Here is a 21,924-nt window from a genome sequence, read left to right on the forward strand (position 1 = left end):
CCCATGCCTGGAAGGAACCTGTCCCAATCCCATCCAGGACCCAGCTGGAAAGGGCAGTCAGTGGCGAAAGCATCCCGAGGCAGCATGGATAAAGCCAGGACGCCCAGGAGTGCCCCAATCCTGTCTCCCCCAAAAAATACGGGAGCAGGGTTGGGATGTTAAGAGTGTGGGCCTGGCTCTTACACACCCGGGAAGCACGTTGGCAATGGCCCTGCCCACGCAGCACTGCTTACTACCAGGTGGCAGAGACCAGGCCTGGCATGTGCGGGCAGTGAACCAACCACTGTCAGCTGGTGAGGGGATGATGCAGGCCTTATGGAAATCCTCTGTCCCCCTCGGGTTTCTTGCTGTGACAGGAAGAAGATGGACAGGAAGAAGAAGACAGCTCTCCTTGGCCAAAAGGTCTGAGCTGCCAGGAGTATATTCGAGGAGGCCCATCCTCATCGGGAGGAGACCTGGGGCTCTCATCATCGGTCAGTTAACTCCCTGCCTGGTTCCCACAGCCTGAGATCTAGGACTTCCTTTCAGACCCTCATCACCCATGTCCTGGGAATCTGGTGGTTCAGGAGATCAGAGCCTCACTGTCCAGGAAAGTGTAGCACCTGGCCCAAGGAGCCTGGTAAAGGACAAGGGTACCCACAGAAGCATGTGCTCTTCAGGATCGAACATCCAGCTGGTTCCCAGGCTGAGCCACACAGCACCGTGCCCAGCACAAACCACAGGGACGTGGTGCGGCGTTACCGGGTGAGGAGTCCTGGTTACAAAGTGAAGTCTGAGGATTGACAACTTTCAAAGGGTCGTTGTTTCTTTCTTGATTATACTACTGAGCAAAGCGCTTCAGGGCTTGCAACACTGATCACCTTCTGTACCTCGCTTATGCCATTTCTCCAGCCTAAGAAGTGCTCCCCTCTCCCCCGTGCCTTTGGAAGCCGCAGGCAGCAGCTCCCTGGAGTTCAGCAGGAACGCCACCTCCTCCAGGGAGCCTCCCCTTGCATCCTTGTGCCCTTGCAATGATGTGCCCGTCGTTGCTTTGTTGTGCCCTTCAGGACTCCCACAGCAGACTGCTGGCCCCCTGATCACAGGGCCAGCTTGTCCCCATCTTACACTAAGGCCCAGCTTCTCCATCTTCCCTCTACAGCCAGGTCTCCAAAGGCAGAGGCACAGAGTTTTGTCACAATGTGGCCAGGTCCTTCACACATGCTGGCAGCACCGGAAGTACTGGGCCAAGACAAAGTGAGCGAGAGCTCTGGGGACTATCAGAAGACATTGCCTCGAGCCCACAGAAAATGCCTACTCCTCAAACCCCAGGCACAAGCACAGTCTCACCACACCTGATGCTAGCGGCATGAACAGGGCCCCCGTCCATTTCCAAAGCCGGGGCACTGAAGGGGTGAAAAGACACCGCCTGAAAGCTCACCCAGCAACCCATCAGCCACAGCTCCACTGGTAAAGGAAGGGGGCGTGCTCAGGAGAAGGACCAGTACTTGTGCTGGCTGACACACGACATGCTACACTGGGAGAGGGAGGACGTGGCTGGCAGACACCCCCCCACACACCCCACCCCCACCCCCGGAAACCAAGGTCAGCGCCCAAGCTGCGGTCTGGAAACGAGCAGGGAGACAGTGGGGTAGGCATCCCTCCTGCTCCAAGAACAGCCTGTTGCCGGCCATATGGTAGGCGCGGAAGCCGCAAGAAGCCCATTGGGATTCGGACTCAAATGCCCTGAAGACACAGACACCCTTCTTACACCCACTGACCCAGAGGACACCCCCAGTTTGGAACTGGAAGGAATACCCCTGCATGAACTCCCATCTCAAAGTCAGCACACAAAGGCTGCTCTAGAAATCCTCCAGCAGCTTCCTGATGCTCAGGCACTGTGTCTCCCGTCTCTTCCTCAAGGGAGCAGCACCAGTGACCCTGGGAAGCAGCAGGGAGAGGAGAGGAGGAGTCTGTCTGCCCTATGCTGGCCCCCCAGGAGCCCACAGGACTGAGTCCATCATTTGCAGCTGTGAGAACAGGAAACTCACATTCCCAATGGGAGCACAGACCCGGAGTCCTCAGCTAGAAGCAACCAAAGGCCACCTCAGTCACCCGTGGGCCTCTCGGCCTTCACTTGTGTGATCCGCTGTCTACAGAGGACGCACACACTGGCCTCACCCGCCCAGCCTCCCTGCCCCGTCTCCCCAACCAGCCGAATGAATGAACCTCCCCCCGGTCCCTCCTCACACCTCTGCCGTGTTTCAGAAGGTTTCTCCTGACACTGACCGACCTCGGGCTCCTCCATCCTTCCAGGCTCGGGGCCAATGCCCCACAGCTCCCCGCTGGAGCCCCACAGTCGGCCCTCAGCCCCTCAGCACTGGGCACACAGATGTCACCCCTCCCGACCTGCATCTCTGTCCCCCTGGGCAGCATCTCAGCATGCATAGGCCTAACCATCCCCAGAAGGAACAAACCACATCCCATCCACCTCAGGAGCGCCCCTGGCAACCAGCGCCCTCCTTGCTGGATGAAGGAGAGATCGCATGACGCCTCAGGGGCCCTGCCCTAGGGGAGCTCGCTCCGCCATCTTCCAGGAGGTGGGGCCCACCTTGGTTCCCCAGGCCTCTCAAGGGACACGCGTCTTTGACACAACTTTTCCATCCTCACAATGAACTATTCTGGATTAGAAACAAACCACAAGCCTCTCAGTCAAATCTACTATTGAATTTTGATTTCTGCTTTTACCTGAAGCACAGATAGCCCAGGAAGAATGTGAGCTCCTCTTTGGGGGAAAGTAGGTGGTAAAAGAGACACCTTGGTTGATGATGGTAATGAACTCCAGGGGTTGCTGGGCACCAGGCCTTCCCACTGCGGAATGTGCCCGAGAGGCCTGGTGCCATGGTGGGCTACGAGGGGAGCAGGCTCCAATTAGCCACGCCAACTCACATGCGTCCTCGCCCTGCCCGGACGGCTGAGCCGGTTTCTTCCCAGCTAACAACGGGCTAAGCTCCTCGCTTCGCGTGTGGAGCCCAGGTACGAGCCACTCCAGGCAGCATGAGGACGGAGAGGGACCCTGCTCTTCAAGTTCTCATCTAGGAACATGGCTCACCCCACAGGGAAGGAGCTGCAGCTCCCGTGCCGTGGGGTCACCGTGAGTCCTACCATGGCTGGTGCCCCCACAGAAGGGGGTCTCCGATTTCCCGACAAGCGATTGCGGCGGACCCCATGACCGGGCACAAATCTGAGTCCCAAACCTCGGGCGGAGTCTCAGAGCTGGTGTAAATGCCCGGGTCCCCTCTGACGGGCGGGCGGAAGGAACCGGGCCGCTGAGAGGAGGGCGCCTGTTTCTCAGGCCGGGTCAAGGGGGAGCAACAGCTCTGCCCGGCGGGCACCTGAATCACCCCTGAGCGCTCTGGTCAGGAGTAAGAAGGGGTTACATACTGTTTCGTTTGCTTTCCTCTCCTCCTTCCTCCTCATTCTCAGGATCAATGTCTTCGGCTTGGGTGATCCAGTCCAAGTAGCCCTTTAGATCCTCCTCCAGCTGCTGCTTCTCCCGGAGCTTCTGGAAATCTCCCCGGGCTTTAGCCTTCTCTCGCTCCTTTGAGAATTCTCTGAGGGTGGCAGAGAGAACAAGCACACGTCAGGACATCCTCGGGGACCTGGACCGTGAGCCATCTGCCCTGCCACACAACAGGCTTGTGGCAGGACACACAGCGCTGAGTACGGCCACGCGAGCACAGCAACAGAGGCCACACACGTGGACAGGACATAGCACAGTGTCTTCCTAAGCAAGACCGTGGCTGTCAGAGCTGCAGAGACCACACCAACACACATGCGCTGTCCCTTAGAAAACCAACAATCCCCAAGATCCCAAGGAGCCCAGGCCCAAAACGCCACATACTATCGTGGCAGGCTTGCTGACTCCCACCCTCCCCCACCAGCAGCCTGGACTCAGACATGTCCCACCTCCCCCAGAGCCTCCTCGGAGGGCGGGCATCACATGTCAAAGAGCAAGGACCCGGGAGGGCTAGGCTGTGGTCAGAGAGGGCACACACCAGGTGTAGGGCTTCTTCAATACCTATAGCCAAACACAGCATTCCTGACCCTCAAGTCCAAACTGAGAGCCAGGAGGGGGAGCAGGTGCCTCTAGCAGCACCGGCAACTTCCCGCCAGAGCAGTGGACAGGGTTGGGACAGACCCACCTCACAGCCCCGTTCTCCCTCCCCACACAGAGAACAGAACACCGAGGAAGCACTACTGTCATCCCTAACCCCGCTTCCTTGCCATGATCTTTTCCCAAAAGTCTTCCCCGTAGGAGATGAAGAGGCAATACAATTTGTTGCCCATTTATGGGAACACCTGTCCTGGAAAGGCTTTGGCAGAACATGTACACATTCCCAACTGCTTGCTGTTTACTCCACCTTTGGTGTCTGCAATCCTCCATCTACACGTACATACAGAATCCCCCATTTGCTCAGGCAAGCCTGGGAGTCAGGTGGGTGATTACCCAATTTTCACATCCAAGGAACCATCTGCATTTCCGACCGGGAATAGCTACAGGAGCCAAGCTACATGAGTTATGGATTTCCTAAGTACGATTAAAAAACTGCTAAGGAAGCAGATGAGATAACAGCACAGCTTCCGCACACACAGCCCTGGATTCTAACAGAGGTTACATCTGTCCTCCTTCTGCCTTCCTTCTAGTCCAAAGATGGCACATCTCCCTATCAGGGACTTCTTTAACTCAACCCAACTCGATCCAACCCAACACAACCCAACACAATGCAACCCAACCCAACCCAGCTAACCCAATGAACAAAGGGGGAAATTATCTGCTTACATAAGCCCAACCCCTCTTCTCTCTCTTCTCTCTCCCTCTCCACTTTGGTCTGTCAAAGTGCTGAACAGATACTTGAAAGCCCAGGGATGCTGATACTTCAGATAAGAAACTAAAACCCTCACCAAGGTGCCACCCTCTGCCCAGTGAAAAAGGACGACACTCATCGCTCCCCAATCACCCACATTTTGGATGCCCCAGAAGCTGTCGTTGGCTGTGTGAGGGCTGATCCATCCCCACCTGCCCCCTCTGGGAAGTGGGGGAGGCAGGGCTACAAGGCGTCCTGGGCCTGGCCTGTAGAGGATATGACCTCAGGGGGTTTGCAGGGTGAACCAAAGACTCAGAGATGTTTTCTGCACTCCTCACCCAGGGCCCTTTCCTCCAGGGAGAATCCCTGTCCATCTCCTGTAGGAGAGGCAGGGTGTTGCTGCTCAGGCAAACCACATCCTCAGGAGGATGAGGGCCTGCCAGGCCTGCTGGGCTTCCCAAGGACACGATGACTCGGCTCTGGGTAGGTTCACCAAATTAATTTGAGTTTTAAAAAAAGTCACACCCGATCCATAATGACATCCCTGAAGGATGTAGTGGAGGCCCTGGAGGTTCATGTGTCAACATGAAAATGCATCATGCCATCTGTTTTCTTAAATGCATCGTAAAAAGCAACTATGTGGGCCTCATTTCAATTGTTCACCAGAAGTATCTAAGCCCAAATCTCTGTGTTTTGATTTTGAACTTGGAGTATGAAATTTACATGGTTATGATAAAAACAGGGTATTCTTATTCCAAGATCCATAGTTCATCTGAGTTCTTGAAAAAGATTACGAAGATAGTAAGAGAGTTACCTGAAAACCCAAGGGCTTTACAAAAGAGAATTTTGCTTTAAAATATTTTATGAAGTTTTTGTTTTTTGTTTTGCTTTCTTTGCATTAGAAATTTAAAAAGAAAGAAAAAGAAAGAGAGAACGCTAACAAGCGGTACCACTGTTGCCCATTCTTGGTTGCTGAGACATGGTAACACATGCACTGGTAAAATCCTAGTATGGGTACAATTTCTGAGAACAAAACCCTGGCTTATGGCCCATTTGTTTTAAATAACAGTCACTATCACACAACTTCAAGTGACAAAGTTGTTCATGTGAGCACTCAGAACCGATTGAAGCAGTTTCTGAATGGCCTAATACTCAGCAGGCAGGCAAGCTTTGCTGATTAGAAGGAACAGAGATTTGCAAGCATGAATCTCCTCCTGGTGGCTCAGAGACAGGCTGGGAGGAAAGAGGCGGGGGGAGCATGGAGGGGGTCCCTGTGATGGACCTGTAGACCACACTGGGCTCTCTGGTGGAAGACCTGGATTCTAGTCCCAGATCTGTCACTGGTCTCTTCTGAGTTTCGTTTTTCTCAGCTGCAAACAGACATAAGACCTGGTCTACTGTTTCACAGAGATTAAGTAAGACAATACTGTGGAAATCACAAAGTGTTGGACAAATGTGAAGCTGAAAAATAGAATATTTACATTGAATCTGGACATGAAAAAGGCAACAGGAGGAGCTTTCTCCAATACTAAAGGGGGGAAAATTGCCAACAGCTCTGAGTGGGCTCTGAGCTACACGATCCCAGCAGAACTGAGAGAAACACAGGACACATAGGATCCTAGGCTCAGAGTGACCTCCATGAGCCAGCCAGTGCCTCAGTAATCCTGTACCACTCTCTGCCCCGTTGGAAATAACCCAGTCCCATCTTGACAAACCTCCCACTCCAAAAAAAATCCCACCCAAGTCCTCTGAACTTTCCATCAGCCTCAGTGGATGAAGAAAAAAGTTCTCCATTTTGCATGAGAACTTGTCATTTTCAAAGCTTGTTACTAAGGGACTGAATAATAGTCACTACTACAAAAGTTGCCTTTAAACAGCTATTGGTAGAAACCATCTGACTTTTTACAAATGACTAGAAACCTAACAACTCAGCATGTGACAGAAGCCTACTGGTTCCAGATCAGAATTCTATTTATGATACACTCAATCAAAGGAAAAAAAAGATGTAAGAAGGGCTTTGACAAAAAGGCACCTGGTATTTTATCCTTTATGTATGAAAAAAGGGGTAATAAGAAAACATGCATATTACACTTCAGGGTGTATCCAAAAGATAAAGCAGAAAATGCAAAATGGGGACCAATGGAAGGGAGGGGACAAAACAGGAGGGACCCTGTTAAGTGTAATTTTATAGTTTTGACTTTTGGGACCATGCTAATGTTCCACAAATTATAATTTCTTAATTAAATCACCAAGGACGGGATGGAGGGAAAATACCCCTAAAGTGGAATTGAATTGAGACAAAAGAATCTGATTGTATGTCAAACGAATACCATAGCTATCCTGAAGAGAAAGACAAAACTGGCTCAGGTACTTTAGGATCCCTTGACTGCCTGCTCTCAGCCTTGGATAGGATCAAGTGAGGGAAGAACAGCAAATAAATGCTAAACTCCTTCAGGGAGTTTTGTGTTTGGTAGTGCTATGGGCAAAAATAGTACTGAAATCATTTCAGATGTATTATAGGACTCAACAAATGAGCAAATGTGTCCATGTTGTTGGGAGTCAAGGTTTTCGCTGTAGACAGAGGGTCTTAGAAACATGAAAGAAAGAAAGACTGAAAGGATCCTCTGAGGATGGACTAGAATGGGAGGTGTTGGTGGGAATTCATGATTTCTATGTATCTGTAAATAAGTGTATGTATATGTATATATAAATGCACTTATTTCATAGCTCTGTTGAAAGGATATGGAAGCAAAAGCACCCCAGTAGTTATGAGCACATCTGGCACCCAGACTTTGGTCTCTAATACCATTTCTATGAAAAGGAACCAGAAATCTTGGGTAAAACAGCTGATTCAAGGGCCAGAGTAGAGTAGGTACAGGATGAAACAAGTAAGGAAGTACCAAAAATAAATAAATAAAAATTAAAAGCAAAACAAAAATATGATAAGAGCATGCCATAAGGTCACAGGAGCCAGGGAAGTATCTCACACTGGCTAAATCTGGATAGTCTGGGCCCCAAAATAATGAGAAACAGAAATTAAAATTTAAAAAAATCAGTCCACACTTGTAATAGATAAATGAAAAAACAAATGAACTGATCATTGCTAGAGGAGAGGAGAAGTGGGGTGGTAGACAACATGAGTGAAAGGGAGTGGGAGATGTAAGCTTCCAGTTATGGGATGAGTAAGTCATGGGGATACAAGGTATAGCACAGAGAAGAGAGTCAATGCTACTGTGAGAGCAGTGTACAGTGACAGATGGTGACGATGCTTGGGGTGAGCACAGCGTAATGTATAAACTTGTCAAATCACTATGTTGTATGCCTGAAACTAACATAACACTGTGTGTCAACTATACTCAAATTTTTTAAAAGTACAAAAACAAGCAAAAGCAAATGAGATAAAATATTAATAAGGGAATTCAGGTAAAGGGTACATGGATTATTCACTACGTTAATCTGATTCTTATAACTTTTCTGTACTTTGAAATTACTTCCAAAGAGAAAGAATTTTCAAGCTTTGGGAAAATGTAACCAGGGTAACCGAATGCAAATTTACGTCACGTATGCATTTCTGGTTCCCAGCTAGACTGTAGGCTCTTCCCAGACGGACAATGTTGTCCATCTCTTATGTTTTCCTTTCCACACCTCTGTCTCTCCCAAGATGCCCCCCCTTCCAGTAGGCATGTGGGAAAGTCTGGATACAAAGCACATGAAATGAGCCCCATTCCTTAAGAGGCCAGAATGCATCAGGAGAGAAAGCCCATGATTCCTGAGATCTCCCAGAGGCATGAAATGAGCGTGTCTCAGCCCAGACACACCATCTGGACCAGCTTTCACCATCAGCCTGCCCTTTCCCCTTATCATTTACAGGCCTCATGTTGCTCGAGAATCCTGGTTGCTAGATAATCTTTCCTCCTAGTCTATGTCCTTTGTAAGGGGGAATTTCTCAGTGAGGAATCTCCCTGCCCGCTGGACATCACGACCACCAGGTGTCTACGCCAGCCAGTCTGCACATACCTCACCCGCCGAGGCAGCTGGAGGAGCTGTAGCTGGAGTGTCCATGAGGGTTCTCCTCCCCCTCAACTTCAGGCTCCCAGGTTTCATCCTGGATGTTGTCCTGCTCAGAAAGCCTCGGGACTCCTTACTGCTGCCCTCAACACTCCAGGGGCAAAAACCACTTAGCCTGGCCCTTGAGGCCTCCTAGGCTTCTCCCACAGGTTACCCCAGCTCTATCTCCCTGCCTTATCACAAGCACCTTGTATTCTGGCTGTGCTCTTCTCAATTCCTCAACCCTCAGAGCCCCTGTCCGCAGAACTCTGTCCAACTGAGAAGCCTTCTCCCACCTCTGAATTCCAGCTCACCTATCAAGACCCAGGTTTCCTGGCTACCCCCGGGTTATCCCCACCCATCAACAGAGAGTCCTGCCCTCCTCTGAATCCCCAGGGCACTCTGCTTGGTGAACACCAAGACACAGAGGTGCGTGTGTGTGCCCAGGCCAGCTGGCCTCCTCAGCAAGATATCCCTGAGGGAGCCCAGCCCAGTGCCCCAACCCCATCCTCACTGCAGAGGATCAATAGTGATGGAGGGACCGTTACAACCCTCATTACATAGAAACTGAGGAAGCGGAGGCTCAGAGAGATTGGTTAGAGAAGCCCACCGAGCTCCTGAACAGACCCTCCCAAGGACCTCGACGCAGGCAACCAAGAAACAGAGAAAGAAGCGGGTAGAAGTACAAAGGGCTGAGGTAAAAGAAGCAGTTTAGAGTCAGCTCAGGAGGAGCCTTAAATCCCAAATTCAGAATCAGGATTGCTTCCCTGTAGGCAATGGGGAACCACCAGAAGTCAGACAGAAGAGACTCCTTATCGGCTCTGTTCTACGGGAGTTCTATGTGAAGATGAGGTCAAAATAGGGAGAAAATGGTGCTGAAGCCAGAAGGCATTCAGGAAACACCGGGTGACAGGGTTGATTCAACACCAACAAGAATGTGAGTCAGAAGTAACATGGCTCTGACAAAATTTCCAACTTCTGTAGAAGGTGCTGAAGAACGCCTGTGGGGACCGCCATTACTGACTCTCAGTCAGCCTCACACCGCGGTCACTTTGGCCTCTGCCCCCTGATGCTGGTCTCCTGGGTCTGACCCCACCCAGAGTCATCTTCTCTGCGAGTGTGGACCTTCCTCCAGGGCCAAACGATGCCCCCACTTCCTGCCATGGGGAGATTCCACGCCCACGTGTTCAGGAAAGAAAGGCCCACGGGCAGGGGGCAGTGGAAGGCCAGACAGGAGGGGGGATAGAGAAGAGACGCCACAGAAGAGCCCCCTTTCTGGTCCATAAGTCTCCAGAAGGCTGCCATAGAAAAGAGGAAGTGGACCTCCTGTGGGCCCCAGGGAGAGAGCAGAAGCAGAGTAAGACTGATTTCAGAGCAAGAGAAGACAGAAACTTCTAATAGTCCAAGTGCCCCGAAGATGAAACAGGAAGCCATGGGAGACAGCAGCTTCTAGAGTGGGTGCCATGGAGATGGGGGCCTTTGGTAGAGGGCTAGCACCTTGGTAGGGAAGCTGGAGCAGGGGTTGTGGTATAGACCTCACCCGTATCTCTTCCCCAGGCCCACACAACACCCATCTCACTCAGGCCAGCACTTGCAACACACTGCCCCGTACTGTGTCCAGCCATGACCGTGGCTCAAGCCTCCTGGGCTTCTCTATGGCTCCAAGGGAAAGCTGGACCCCTGACTGCTGTGAAGTGGTCCCTTCCTCACTGTCTGCTTCCTCTCTCAGTCCAGCCAGCCAAGACGTCTGGTGGCATCAAGAAGCCTAAGGGCCAAGGGAGTCAGAAGCAATGGCCAGGAGGGGTCCTGACTGTGGAGCAAGGGTACAGCTACACCCCCAGGTGGCAGTCACACGGGCTCCAGCGAAGCCCTGCAGAGGGGAGAGGAAAAGGGAAAAGCATACACGGAAGTCTCGGAGACAGGCAGAGCCTGAATGCACAGCTGCCTTTAGTGGCCCTAATCCGAGACTACCCTGGCCCAGGGCCCACTTGCCAACCAACATCAGTGCCAGCAGGATCTGCGCTCGTGCAGCAGGGGTGCTGCCTCAGTTTCCTGCAGGAGGATCAGCCAAGTCACGGCCCCGTTCTAGTACTAACAGAAACAAACCTCTTACATATGGGGATTTCTATCTGGGATCCTCCAGGCATCTTTAGGTGCACTGTCCCACAGGTCCTCACTACCTTGATGCGGGACAGGCAGGAGGACAAGGACTGTCCTCCCATCTCACAAAAACCAAAGTTGAAGCTCAACAAGGTGGCATTACTGACCCTGCACCATAGGCTTAGGAAACAGGACAACTGGACTCCAAACTAAGCATTCTTTCCACAGGACTCCCTATCCCTCTGCTTCCCTGCTTAGGAGATGTGCAGACAGGACACTTACTGGTCAGGATCAAGAGGGCTGGGTCAAGATGGAAGGCACTGCTTACCCTCCGCATTCTGGTTTTCCTCTAGAGCCCCAACTCCGTGCTTAGCCCAGGGATAGTACACGCCCCAGAAAGCTCTGCTCCAGGAAGACACACTCTGCCTGGAAGAAGCTAGCTTCCTCCCACCCCAGGAGCCCCTGTGCACATGCCCCACGCTGCAGAGAGCTCCCTAAACCCTGACAGTGCCAGGATTTATAGGTCCTGACATCCTGCGCTCTGGGAGCCCCAGCTCAGCCAACACAACGGGGGAGAGAGCACTTAGCCTGAAGCAAACCACTGCATTCAAATGGCAGGGTAGGTCACAGGGGATGGCCGCCACACAGTTGGCTCTGGAATTTGTTATTTCTCAAACGCCCCATAAAGTAAATGGGCCACTGGAAGTTGGGTTGATTTAGAAATAGGGTTCCTTCTTGGGTTGTAACGCTATTTGTTTTAACCAGACCCACACAAATAAAATGTAGACGAATGCTTTGAAATTTGGGCATGCACACACGCACGCACACACACAGAGAAAACAAACACAAACAAGCATAAAAGCCTTCAGTGAGCAAAGCCCACATATGAACTACTAGGACTCAGATTTCCAGGGAAAGAGAGGACTCAGGAATTCACACACTCTCTCTCTCTCTCTCTCACACACACACACACACACACACACACATTCACATGCAACATTCATAAAAAGAGTGGGGAAGCAGAAGAAGTAAGCCAGTGGTTTTGATCAGTGGAGGCCAGTCTTTCTTAGGTGTTAATTCTTTCCACTATGTAGACATAAAGGAAATGAAACAGAATAAAAAAGTAGTTGGGCTCAAAACATATTTTTATGTTTAAATCTAATTTTTTGGGAAGCACACAAGTTCAGTGTCTGTTCAAGGAAATGAGGTGTTCTGTAAAAAAAAAAAAAAAGAATAGAAAGAAGGGAGAGAGAGAAGGTGGGGTGGGTAGAAAGGAAGGGAGGGGAAAAAAGTCAACAACCTGTGATATTTCACAATTTAAAAAATATTTTAAATGAGTGGCACTGGCTCAGTTCAAAGTTCATCAAAATCATTGGCTTTGTTCCAGTTTCCCTCAACCACAAAAGGCCAGGATTTGCCCCAGGAGGCTGTCTTTGCATGAGTAGAGCCTGCCAGCGTCCCAGGGGAAGGTCATGCACCCCACCTTGACCTGCTCCTTTGCAGGTGACACAGGGCTGTAGGGGAGGGGAGCTCATCTGGGGTGGTGGTCTTGGATGGCAAGTGAGCCACTGGCTGGGAAGAGGGACAAGAGAAAAGGGAGGGCTTTGTTTACACAGCAAGAGGTTGGAGAAAGTATCCAATAGTCACACTTCCAGGCAGCCACACTAGGACCGTTCTTTGATCCTGAAATAACCCCTGTAGTGAGTCTTTCCGAAAAGGGAGTGCCTCCTAATTTCTGTTCATACAGGTTTGGGTGTCTTAAGCGATGTCATCAAACCCACATTCCCTTTTTCATGTCTTTGACTGCCTTTTTGGACATAAAAGTCTCCGAAAAAATGCTCTAAATAGAAAACAGTTTCCATCTTTTGAGAAGACACACTATTTTCAAAGTAGGTATTTCCTAACTTTTCTCCCCCCAGCTTTTAATGACAAGGATATCTGCTGCGAACCGCAGCTGAGCGGGCATGTCCACACCTAACCTCAGGTACCTGGCACATGTGGAGCTTCCCCTCCCCCACCCCCAGAGCAGGAGGGACGGAGCCCACTAATGCAGGATCAATCTGGTCCTCTGTCTCTCCTGGTCCTCTCTAACGACCTGCTCCAACCATCCTCAATTCCTTTATTCCCTCCAAGCACAGGGGTGTTACTGCTGTACGTTGGTGTTCCCTAAGTTAGCCTCGACTGCTCGTTCCCATCCTCGCCCACGGTGCTGGGTCAGCCTGCAAGCACATTTCTCTAATGTCCTTAGAGTCTCCTGGATGAATCTCGCTGGTGTAGAATTTCATTCACAGCACTACAATTGTTCTCTAGTATTTTCTTCTAACACTAAACTGTAAGCTCTGTGAAGAAGGGGCCGTGTGAGTCTTATCTTTGTATATCAATTCCTTATCAAAAGTGGTGGCCATTGCTTGGTAAGACTAGGCTACATTTAATTAATTTATTTTTTATTTATTTTAAAGATTTATTTGTCAGAGAGAGCGCACAAGCACAGGGGGCAGCAGAGGGAAAAGCAGGTTCTCCACTGATCAGAGAGCCCAATGTGGGACTCGATCCCAGGACACTGGGATCATGACCTGAGCTGAAGGCAGATGCTTAACTGACTGAGCCACTCGGGCACCCCAGGAATAGGTTAAATTTTAATAAATGTTTTTATAGACTCAGGTCTTTTATTTTCTTTCAATTTTTCTATTTTCTATTTTTTAATTTTTTTATTAGAGAAAGAGAGGGAGAATCCTAAGCTAGCTCCACACCCGGTGCAGAGCCCGGTGTGGGGACCTGAGCTCACAACTCTGACATCACGACCTGAGTCGAAAGCAGGAGTCAGACACTTAACCAACTGGGCCACCAGGTGCCCCTACAGACTCAGGTCTTAGGTTAATAATGACCACTTCATAGACATGGACTGTGGGCCCTGCACTAGACTGGGCATATCTGATGACAAATGGCCATGTAACGTTCTAGCACCTAAAATTGTACCCACCATTGTCATTAAAACACAAACAAAGACAGCCAGTGTCCTGCAAAGTCTTAAAAAGTCCTCCATGAAAAGGAAGAAAGTGTATCTGGCATCTTAGAATGAACTACCCTTTCCTTTGACTGCATCTCCTTGTCAGAGGACAGAAGAGCTGCTCTCTCTCTCTCTTTCTGCAGAGTTAAGTTTCCATGGCTACCAAGACATTCTAGTGCTTCCAGCAGAAAATTTCCCATGCAGGTTGCACACTAAAAGTTACAGATTCCTTGCTTCCATCTGTTTTTTAGAAAACGTGTGCTAAGAGGCATTCTTCAAAAACATGGGCTCTCTCATCTCATCACTTTCTCCAAATGAAATACATCCTTCAATCAAATGAGTCAAGCCTACGTCGTTAGCTGCCATGACAGGCATGCAATGTGTTAGTTAAGAAGTCATTTGAGAAACCTCACGCTAGACTTCTCCGATTCCAGTGTTTAAAGGAAAAATGAGGAAAATGTGTACCTGAAGTCTGACTCTGGACGGTGGCAGAACCCTTAACAAATAATCCTGTTGGAAGGAACCAGCAACCCCACGCATGTCCTACTTATGCACTGACACCGTCTGCTGCGTTACAAGCCTGGTTAGAACTGCCCGGAATGGAGTGACGGCTGCCTGTGCCTGTCTGCGGGCAGGGTCTGACTGCAGGTAAGCAACACCGGACCAGGGGAGAAGCTGGGACCGAACCCATCTGTTGGGATCGCTAAGAGTTTCAGCCCAATCCCATCCACTGGACTTGTCAGCGGTGAACCTGTTGGTGAGAGGCTCACAGAGGAGATGGAGCCTCTCCCTCCCAGGAGAGATTCCTTGTTGGAGAGCAGGATGGGTGCCCTCTGTGGACCATCACGTTTAGTTGAGACGAAGGGAATGAGCATATTTTAAGCGACACTCAGGGATTCAGAGACATCCATCCCCACTAAAAGGATCTAAAAAGACCACTTGAGCTAGAATGGAACTTGTTCACTAGCACTTGTTTTGTTGTTGTTTTTTAAAGAATAGATGATAGATAGACAGACAGATAGACAGACAGATGGCACAAGCCAGTGGGAAGGGGAAGAAGGAGAGCGAGAGGGAGAGAGAGAATCTCAAGCAGACTCCCTGCTGAGCAGGGAGCCCGGTGTGGGGCTCGATCTCACGACCCTGAGATCGTGACCTGAGCCGAAATCAAGAGCTGGACACTCAACCGACAGAGCCTGCCCAGATGCGCCGTGACAAGCACTTTTAAGAGGAAAAAGAAACCAATTTCTCTGAAGCCTCCATATTCCACCAGTCCACTCTGCTCTCGGGGAGTCATCTGGAGGAGATAAAGAAACAGGTAAAACAGGAAGAACACAGCAGCTCAGGCCGTATCAGCACAGAATCCAGCCGGGGGAGACAGGGTCCCACAGGAGGTGTCCCCGCGCCTGACACGCAAGGAGCTTCCAACTGATTGGAGAAGTAGCTTGGGCCCCGGAGATACATAGCTCGGAATTTGATTTCTAGCTTACTAGGAATCCTGACTGACTAGCTGTGTGACTTTGAGAAAAGTGAAACCTCTCTGAGCCTCGCTGCCCTTAGCTATAAAGCTGAGGCAAAAGCACTTGAAGTAAACTGTGCAAAGCATATAGCCAGGAGCCGAGTGTCTGTCTTAGCCGCTCTCTTAACAAAGAACAAAGGAAAACTCTCTCACACAATCCTTACCCAGAGTTGACCACCAAGTCCACAGATCTCGCCTCCCCTCTGAGGCCCCCAAGCGCCTTCTGCACCGATTCCTTCATGTTTATCTCCACCACCCCACACTGCCTGTCCCCTTACCCCCTCACCATCAGATTCCCTCCCCCCCGCCACCTCCTAGCTCCCCCCTCACTCCATGTCACCCTGCGGGGCCCCATCTTTGCTTTCCAGGCCTGGTTCCACATCGTCACCTGACTTACACACACTTCCACAGCTCCCGTCAATGAAACAAAAACTCACGCCTCCTTCATGGGGCTCCTCATGTGCAGCGGCTTCTTTCTTGACCCCCCCACCCCTTGCACACCAGCTGGCAGAGAGCACCCGGGCCCCAATACACGTGTGCACTGGGCCCCGTGTTCCTCGCCATGTGCTGGAATCTTTCTTTACATCCTTGCAAATGCCCTCCCTTCCATGGCCAGCCGGAGTTTGGCTTCCTTGGGAGAACCCCCTCCGTCGTGCCAGCCCTCCCCTGTACATCTGGGCCATGCTGCTAGGGGCGGCGTAGATGCCCAAACGCAGGTGACCGAGGGCCAGACAGGAAGAGTGCGCAAGTGGCCCCCAGAGTTGGCCCCGCGGCCCCTCAATGGTTACACCTCCGTCAGCTGGCTTGTCAGCAAACGCACAGGATCCAAGCCCGGGTCGGGCACAGGGCACAGCACACACATGGGTGGGTGCAGGGCCATCGCCCCCCCAAATTCAATTCCTCAGATAGAGCAAAAGCCTCCCAGACTCAGAAGCCAAGAAGCCGCAAACGCTTGGAGACTCCAAGGGCAGCAGCAGAGAACTCCGCTTAGACCAAGATTGAGTTTAACGCAGAATTTACAGGACATGATCTAGTTCTGAACAGATTAATATTTTATCCCTGAATCCAAACCCAACTCTTGGGATAATCAGACTTAGAGAAATTAGGTTAGTGCTTCCAGAGCCGCTCCAGTCCCGGGAAGCTGGGACGTCCTGGAGAGAAGGGCCGGTGAGGGAGCATTCAGAGTGCAAAGAAGGAGGATTTCAAAGGCCCAGAGATAGTCTGTCTCAAGGAGATGACAGTCCGGCCAACGCTGAAAACATCTGAGTTGGGAAAGGTCTGTTCGGTTCACAGGTCCCTTCCCGTCTGTTTCTCTCCTTGGTTCTGAGGACAGGTCTACAAGACAAGTGACAGGGCAGATGAGGCCACCCCCATCAGGACAAGTGAAGCCCACCGGGGAAGGTCACGTCGGCAGAAAGAGGCCACCAGCATGACAACCAGGCCCCTGCAAACCTGTGCTGTCCCCACCATGCTGACATGCGGGAACCAGTCACTGCAGCAACTGGTAATCCCCTTGGCGGGAGGAGCCACCGCCCATAACCCTCAGTCCTCCACCTGCAGCTGGGCTAGCCACACCGGCTGCAATAACCACCACCCCGGGGGGTCTCGGGAGAGCATCTCTGGAGAGAAGCTTCTAGCACACACCTCAGGCCGGATGAGCCAGACCAAGTGGGCCAGGGTGGCTGTCAGCCGAGGACCCTCCTCCATCAGGAGACCTCACCACCAAGCCTCCACTCCCTTTGCTGATGACCAGCGAAAGCCTGCACAAAGGAACACGTGCAATGCCCAGTCCCTCTCACCTCGAGGCCCCTGTCCCCACATTCCTTGTCACTGACTCGGCTTTCCCTCACTCTTCAACCCTTCCCTGTGCCCTCTGGAAGTCCTGCTCCTGGACCCTCAACCGCTTCAAAGGGACCCCCATCCTCCTTGCTTGGACGGAAATCTGGGTCACCCTGGAGCTTCCCGCTCTGCTTCCCTTGTGGTCTTTCCGGATCCCTCCTCAAGGTGGAGTTGCTTGCTTTTTTCTGTTCCTCTTAACATCTTCATTAACCCACTCCTTCATTTTGCTGTAGAAGTCCATCGCACAAAAAAACCCTGTTCCTGCAGGGATAGTTTATCAGTGGAAGATGTGGCCTTCTCCACTTCCTTGGGGTCGGCTTGGGCCAACCTCCTCAACGAAGACTCCTGGCTCCCAGCCTCCTTCTCCATTCCTCCCATCCTCCTGGGGGACTCCTGCCAACACTCAGCATTGCAATTCCTTGACCTACTGACTTCAAATAGCCATCCGTCCCATGCTGCTTCAGCCGCCCCATCCCTGCCACACCCCAAATGTTCACCATCCCTAACTTCATCATAAACCCCAGCCTTCTGCATGCTGACCAACCATAACCTCCTAACAGCCAACTTCCTCACTGCCACTCTAGACAATTTTTTTTTCACCTCTCTGAAATGCCTGACCCATTGGACCCATTAGACCCATTTTCTCCCAGTCTGTTAAGTCTCTCCTTTCCTAATTGAACTTAGATTTCACAATATGTCAGTGATCTATTGGGCAAAGTTCTTGCTGGTAACCTAAAGGCTCTTCCATCCATGGGGAAGGGATGGTTGGGACAGGCTGACATCAGAGCAAGTCCCTCATCGCCAGCTTCAAGTAAGATCTCAGCACAACACATCACTTCCTCCCAGCTCATCTGAGCCTTCTCAGTGACTCACCCAAGCCTTCTCCATGCTCTTCAGACGTACGACTCCTCCAGCTAGCTAGCTACCCCCTTCCCCTCAGCAGTTAAGCTTGCCTTCTGCTTCAGAGAAACTAAGAATTAGGCAAGAATATTCCCAGCTTCCCACCAACAAACCAAATTTACATCGCCCCACCCTCTCTTCCTTCCCTGTCTTTACAAAAGAAAGCACCTTCTCTTAATACTGTCCTTTGGTATCTTAGTAAATTGAGCTTTTCAATCCATGATCATCTATCCCTCTATTTCCTGAGGTCTTCTTTAATTTCCTTCAGCAAAATTGTGTGTAGAAGAGGTCGTGTACGTCTTTCATTAGATTCTTGGGATCTTGATTTTTTTAAGCTATATTTTTTGGTACCTTGCATGCCTCTGTTTAACATTGTGAACATATGGACTACAGTTATAATGATGTTTTTATGTTCTTTTTGCTAATTCTAGCATCTGTGTGAGTTCTGGGTTGGTTTCAATTGATTGATCAAATCTTATTAGGGGTCATGTTTTTCTGCCTGGTCACGTTTAATTTAATGAATGCCAGACATGGTAAGTTCCCTCTTGGTGGGTGTTCGGTATTCTGTATTCCTAAAAATATTCTAGTGCTTTGTTCTGGGATCCAGTTTTTTGGATCACACTGGTCCTGTGTGTCTCGCTTCAGTTTTGTTGGATCAGTCTGGAGCACTTCCTCATGGAGGCCTAGTTATTCCTCATTAACTGGGCGAGTCCTTTGAGCACTTTACCCAACGTCCTAGGAATGAGGAGCTTCTCCAGGGTGGCTGGTGGGAGCAGGCCATGTGCCTTGCCCTGTGTGAGCACGGAACCTCACCCTCCGTGATCCATTCCAGTGCTCTTTCTTCAGCCTCGGGTAGTTTCCTACCAACAAGAGATAAATAGTAAACTCTGCCACACCTTGAGGGGGACCCTCTGCTGGTCTCTGCAGAGCTCCTTCTAGGCCATTCTCTCCTCTCTTACGTGTTCTCCTGCATACTCTGGCCACCTTGGTTTCTGCAGATACTTAGCTTCTCAACTTCGGGAGGTCACAGGGCTCCACCAGGGTCCTTCCCTCCTGTGCTCTGGTGGCCCCAGAACTCTCTCAAGCCAGGGAGCGGGGGCAGTCATGGTCCTTGTGCAGCTTACTTCCTGTTTCTCAGGGATTGGTCCCTGTCCTTCATCACCTGGTGTCCGGTGTTCACATACATAGTCTGGTTTCGGTTTTGTTGCTTCAGGTAGGAGGGTAAATCCGGCATCTGCTACTACATCCTCACCAGAAGCAACGTCTCTCTTAATTCCACGTTGGTGGTATTTAATGATCACTTTTATAAAAAATTCAAGTTATGAATAAAAACGCATGTGTTTCAAGTTTGTGGTTTAGCGAACATTGACACTCATCACTGACAATAGCCCCATCAAGATAAACAGAACACATACGCCACAGCCCAAGTATCTCCTTTCCTTTCCCAGCCAAGCGCCCCTCTCCTACCTGAAAAAATCAGCAATCTAAGTTCTATATTATGGATTAATTTTAGTTATTCTAGAACTTCAGACTCACAGCATATACTCTCTTTTATACCTGGCTCTCTTCCCTCAGCAAAACGCTTTTGAGCTTCTTCAATAACAATGCATTAGTGTTTCCATTTCTTTGTCCTGCTAGATGGTATGCCAATTTCTGATTCCATCACAATTTACTTATTTTCCTGTTGACAAACATTGGGGCTTTTCCAGGTTGGAGCCACTAGAACAAAGCTCTTTGAATGTTCATAGACAAGTCATGGTGGACATAGGTTTTCATTTCTTTTGGGTCATTACCCACAGGGATGGGACTGCTGGGCCAGTATGGTTTTTGTTGAACTTTATGAGAAACTTAGAAATTTTGCCAAAGTGGTTAAGCCATTTTATGCTTCTATGAGCAATGTATGAGAGCATAAATTGCTCTGTATTCTTGCTAACGCTTGGTATTGTTCATCTTAATTTTAGCTGTTCTACTCTGTTACGGGTCTCTCATTGCAGTTTTAACTTCCATTTTCCTGGTGACTAAGGATTTTGATCATCTTTACATGTACATTGGCTGTTTTTATGTATTTTTTATATAGTATCTGTCCAAGTATCCGGTTAATTTTTAATTGGGTTATCTTCTTAGTTGTTAAGAGTTCTTTGTATATTATAGCTACAATTCTGTCAGAGATCTATCTATAGACAGAGGAAAGATTTCCCGTAGGATGTGGTTTCCCTCTCAATTTCCTATTTCTGAAGGGCAAAATCATCTAGAAATTTAATTTTTTGCTTTTTGATGGTCCATTTCAAGTCAGCATTTGTGTCCAGTGTGAGCTAACAGTCAAGGTCCATTAATTCATTCATTGTATTTTACTAAAAAGATTTTTCTCCATCGGATTACTTAGCACCTTGTTTTAAAAAAAAAATTGACTATATATATATATTTCTGGATTTTCTATTCCACTCAAGTATTCTATATATCTTTTTGCCAGGCTGACACTAAATCTACTTTGCATTAGAGTAAGTCTTGAAACCAGGTAGTGTAAGCCCTTCAACTTTGTCCATCATCAAGATTTTGGTTATTATTTGGTTATGTGACAATCAGTAATTATATGTGAATTTTAGAATCAGCTTGTCAATGTCTTTTTTTTAAAAAAGCTATTAAGATTTATAAATGGGACAGCACTGGATGTGTAGAAAATTTGAGGGAAAGGGACATGTTCACAATATCACGTCTTCCAACCCATGATTGTGGGACATCTTCATTTATTTTAGACCATCTCTGATTTGACTAATCCGTGTTTTATGCTCTTTAGCATAGAGATCTTCCATATCGTTCCTCATCTTTATGCCCAAGTATTCTAATTTGTTGATGCTTTTATGCTTCCTCAAAGTTCATTTGCCACACACGTGCAGCTTGTATACAGGAATAAAATTAATTTTTGTAAATTGATCCTATATTCTGTGACCTTGCTATGTTCATTTCTCATTTCTAACAGGTCTTTGGTCACTTTGTAAATAGAAATAGGTTTTGCTTTCTAATCATTCTGCTTTTTCTTGTTTCAATGCACTAGCTAGTGCTTGTAGTATAATGTTGAAAAAAGGGGTGAGAGAGGAAGGATTACCTTATTTCTAAGCTTAGGGAAAAAAAGCGTTTCAGTCTTTCACCATTAGGGATGGTATTAGGTACAATCTTGTGAGGTTTTTGGTTTTTTGTAGACAACATTTTTCAGGCTGAGGAAGTTCCCACGTATTCCTAGTTTGCTGAGTTTTTAGCATGGTTACAGAACACGATCAGTAGCATTTTCTGTATTTACTGAGATTATCATATGATTTTTCTCCTTCATTTGGTTAATATGGTAAATTACATTGTTTGAGTTTCCAGTGGTGAATCAACCTTGTATTTTTGGTGTAAACCCCATTTGTTCTTGAAGTATTGTTCCTTTCATCTTGCTTGATTAGATTTGCTAATATTTGAGAATTTTTACATCATATTAATGAAAGAGGTTATAACGTCTGTTTGGTTTCATATTCAGGTTATTCTGGCCTCATAAAAGGACATGGAAAATGTTCACTCTCAATTATCTGCCAAAGGTTTTTTTTTGTTTGTTTTAGGAATGACATTCTCAATTGTTTGACATAATTCACCTTTGACATCATCGAGGCCTCTAGTTCTCTTTGAAAGACGGTTTG

General features: G+C 49.0%; 1 protein-coding gene across 1 annotated transcript in view; it reads right to left on the reverse strand.

Annotated features, from left to right (window-relative positions):
- CACNA1D (calcium voltage-gated channel subunit alpha1 D) overlaps positions 1-21,924 on the reverse strand; it is a 299,526-nt gene that overhangs the window by 99,500 nt on the left and 178,102 nt on the right. The window contains 1 exon segment of the mRNA XM_047691769.1: positions 3,421-3,590. Within this exon segment, the coding sequence (XP_047547725.1) occupies positions 3,421-3,590 (170 nt within the window).

This window comes from Lutra lutra, chromosome 1 (genome assembly GCF_902655055.1).
Source record: "Lutra lutra chromosome 1, mLutLut1.2, whole genome shotgun sequence".
Lineage (NCBI taxonomy): Eukaryota > Metazoa > Chordata > Mammalia > Carnivora > Mustelidae > Lutra > Lutra lutra.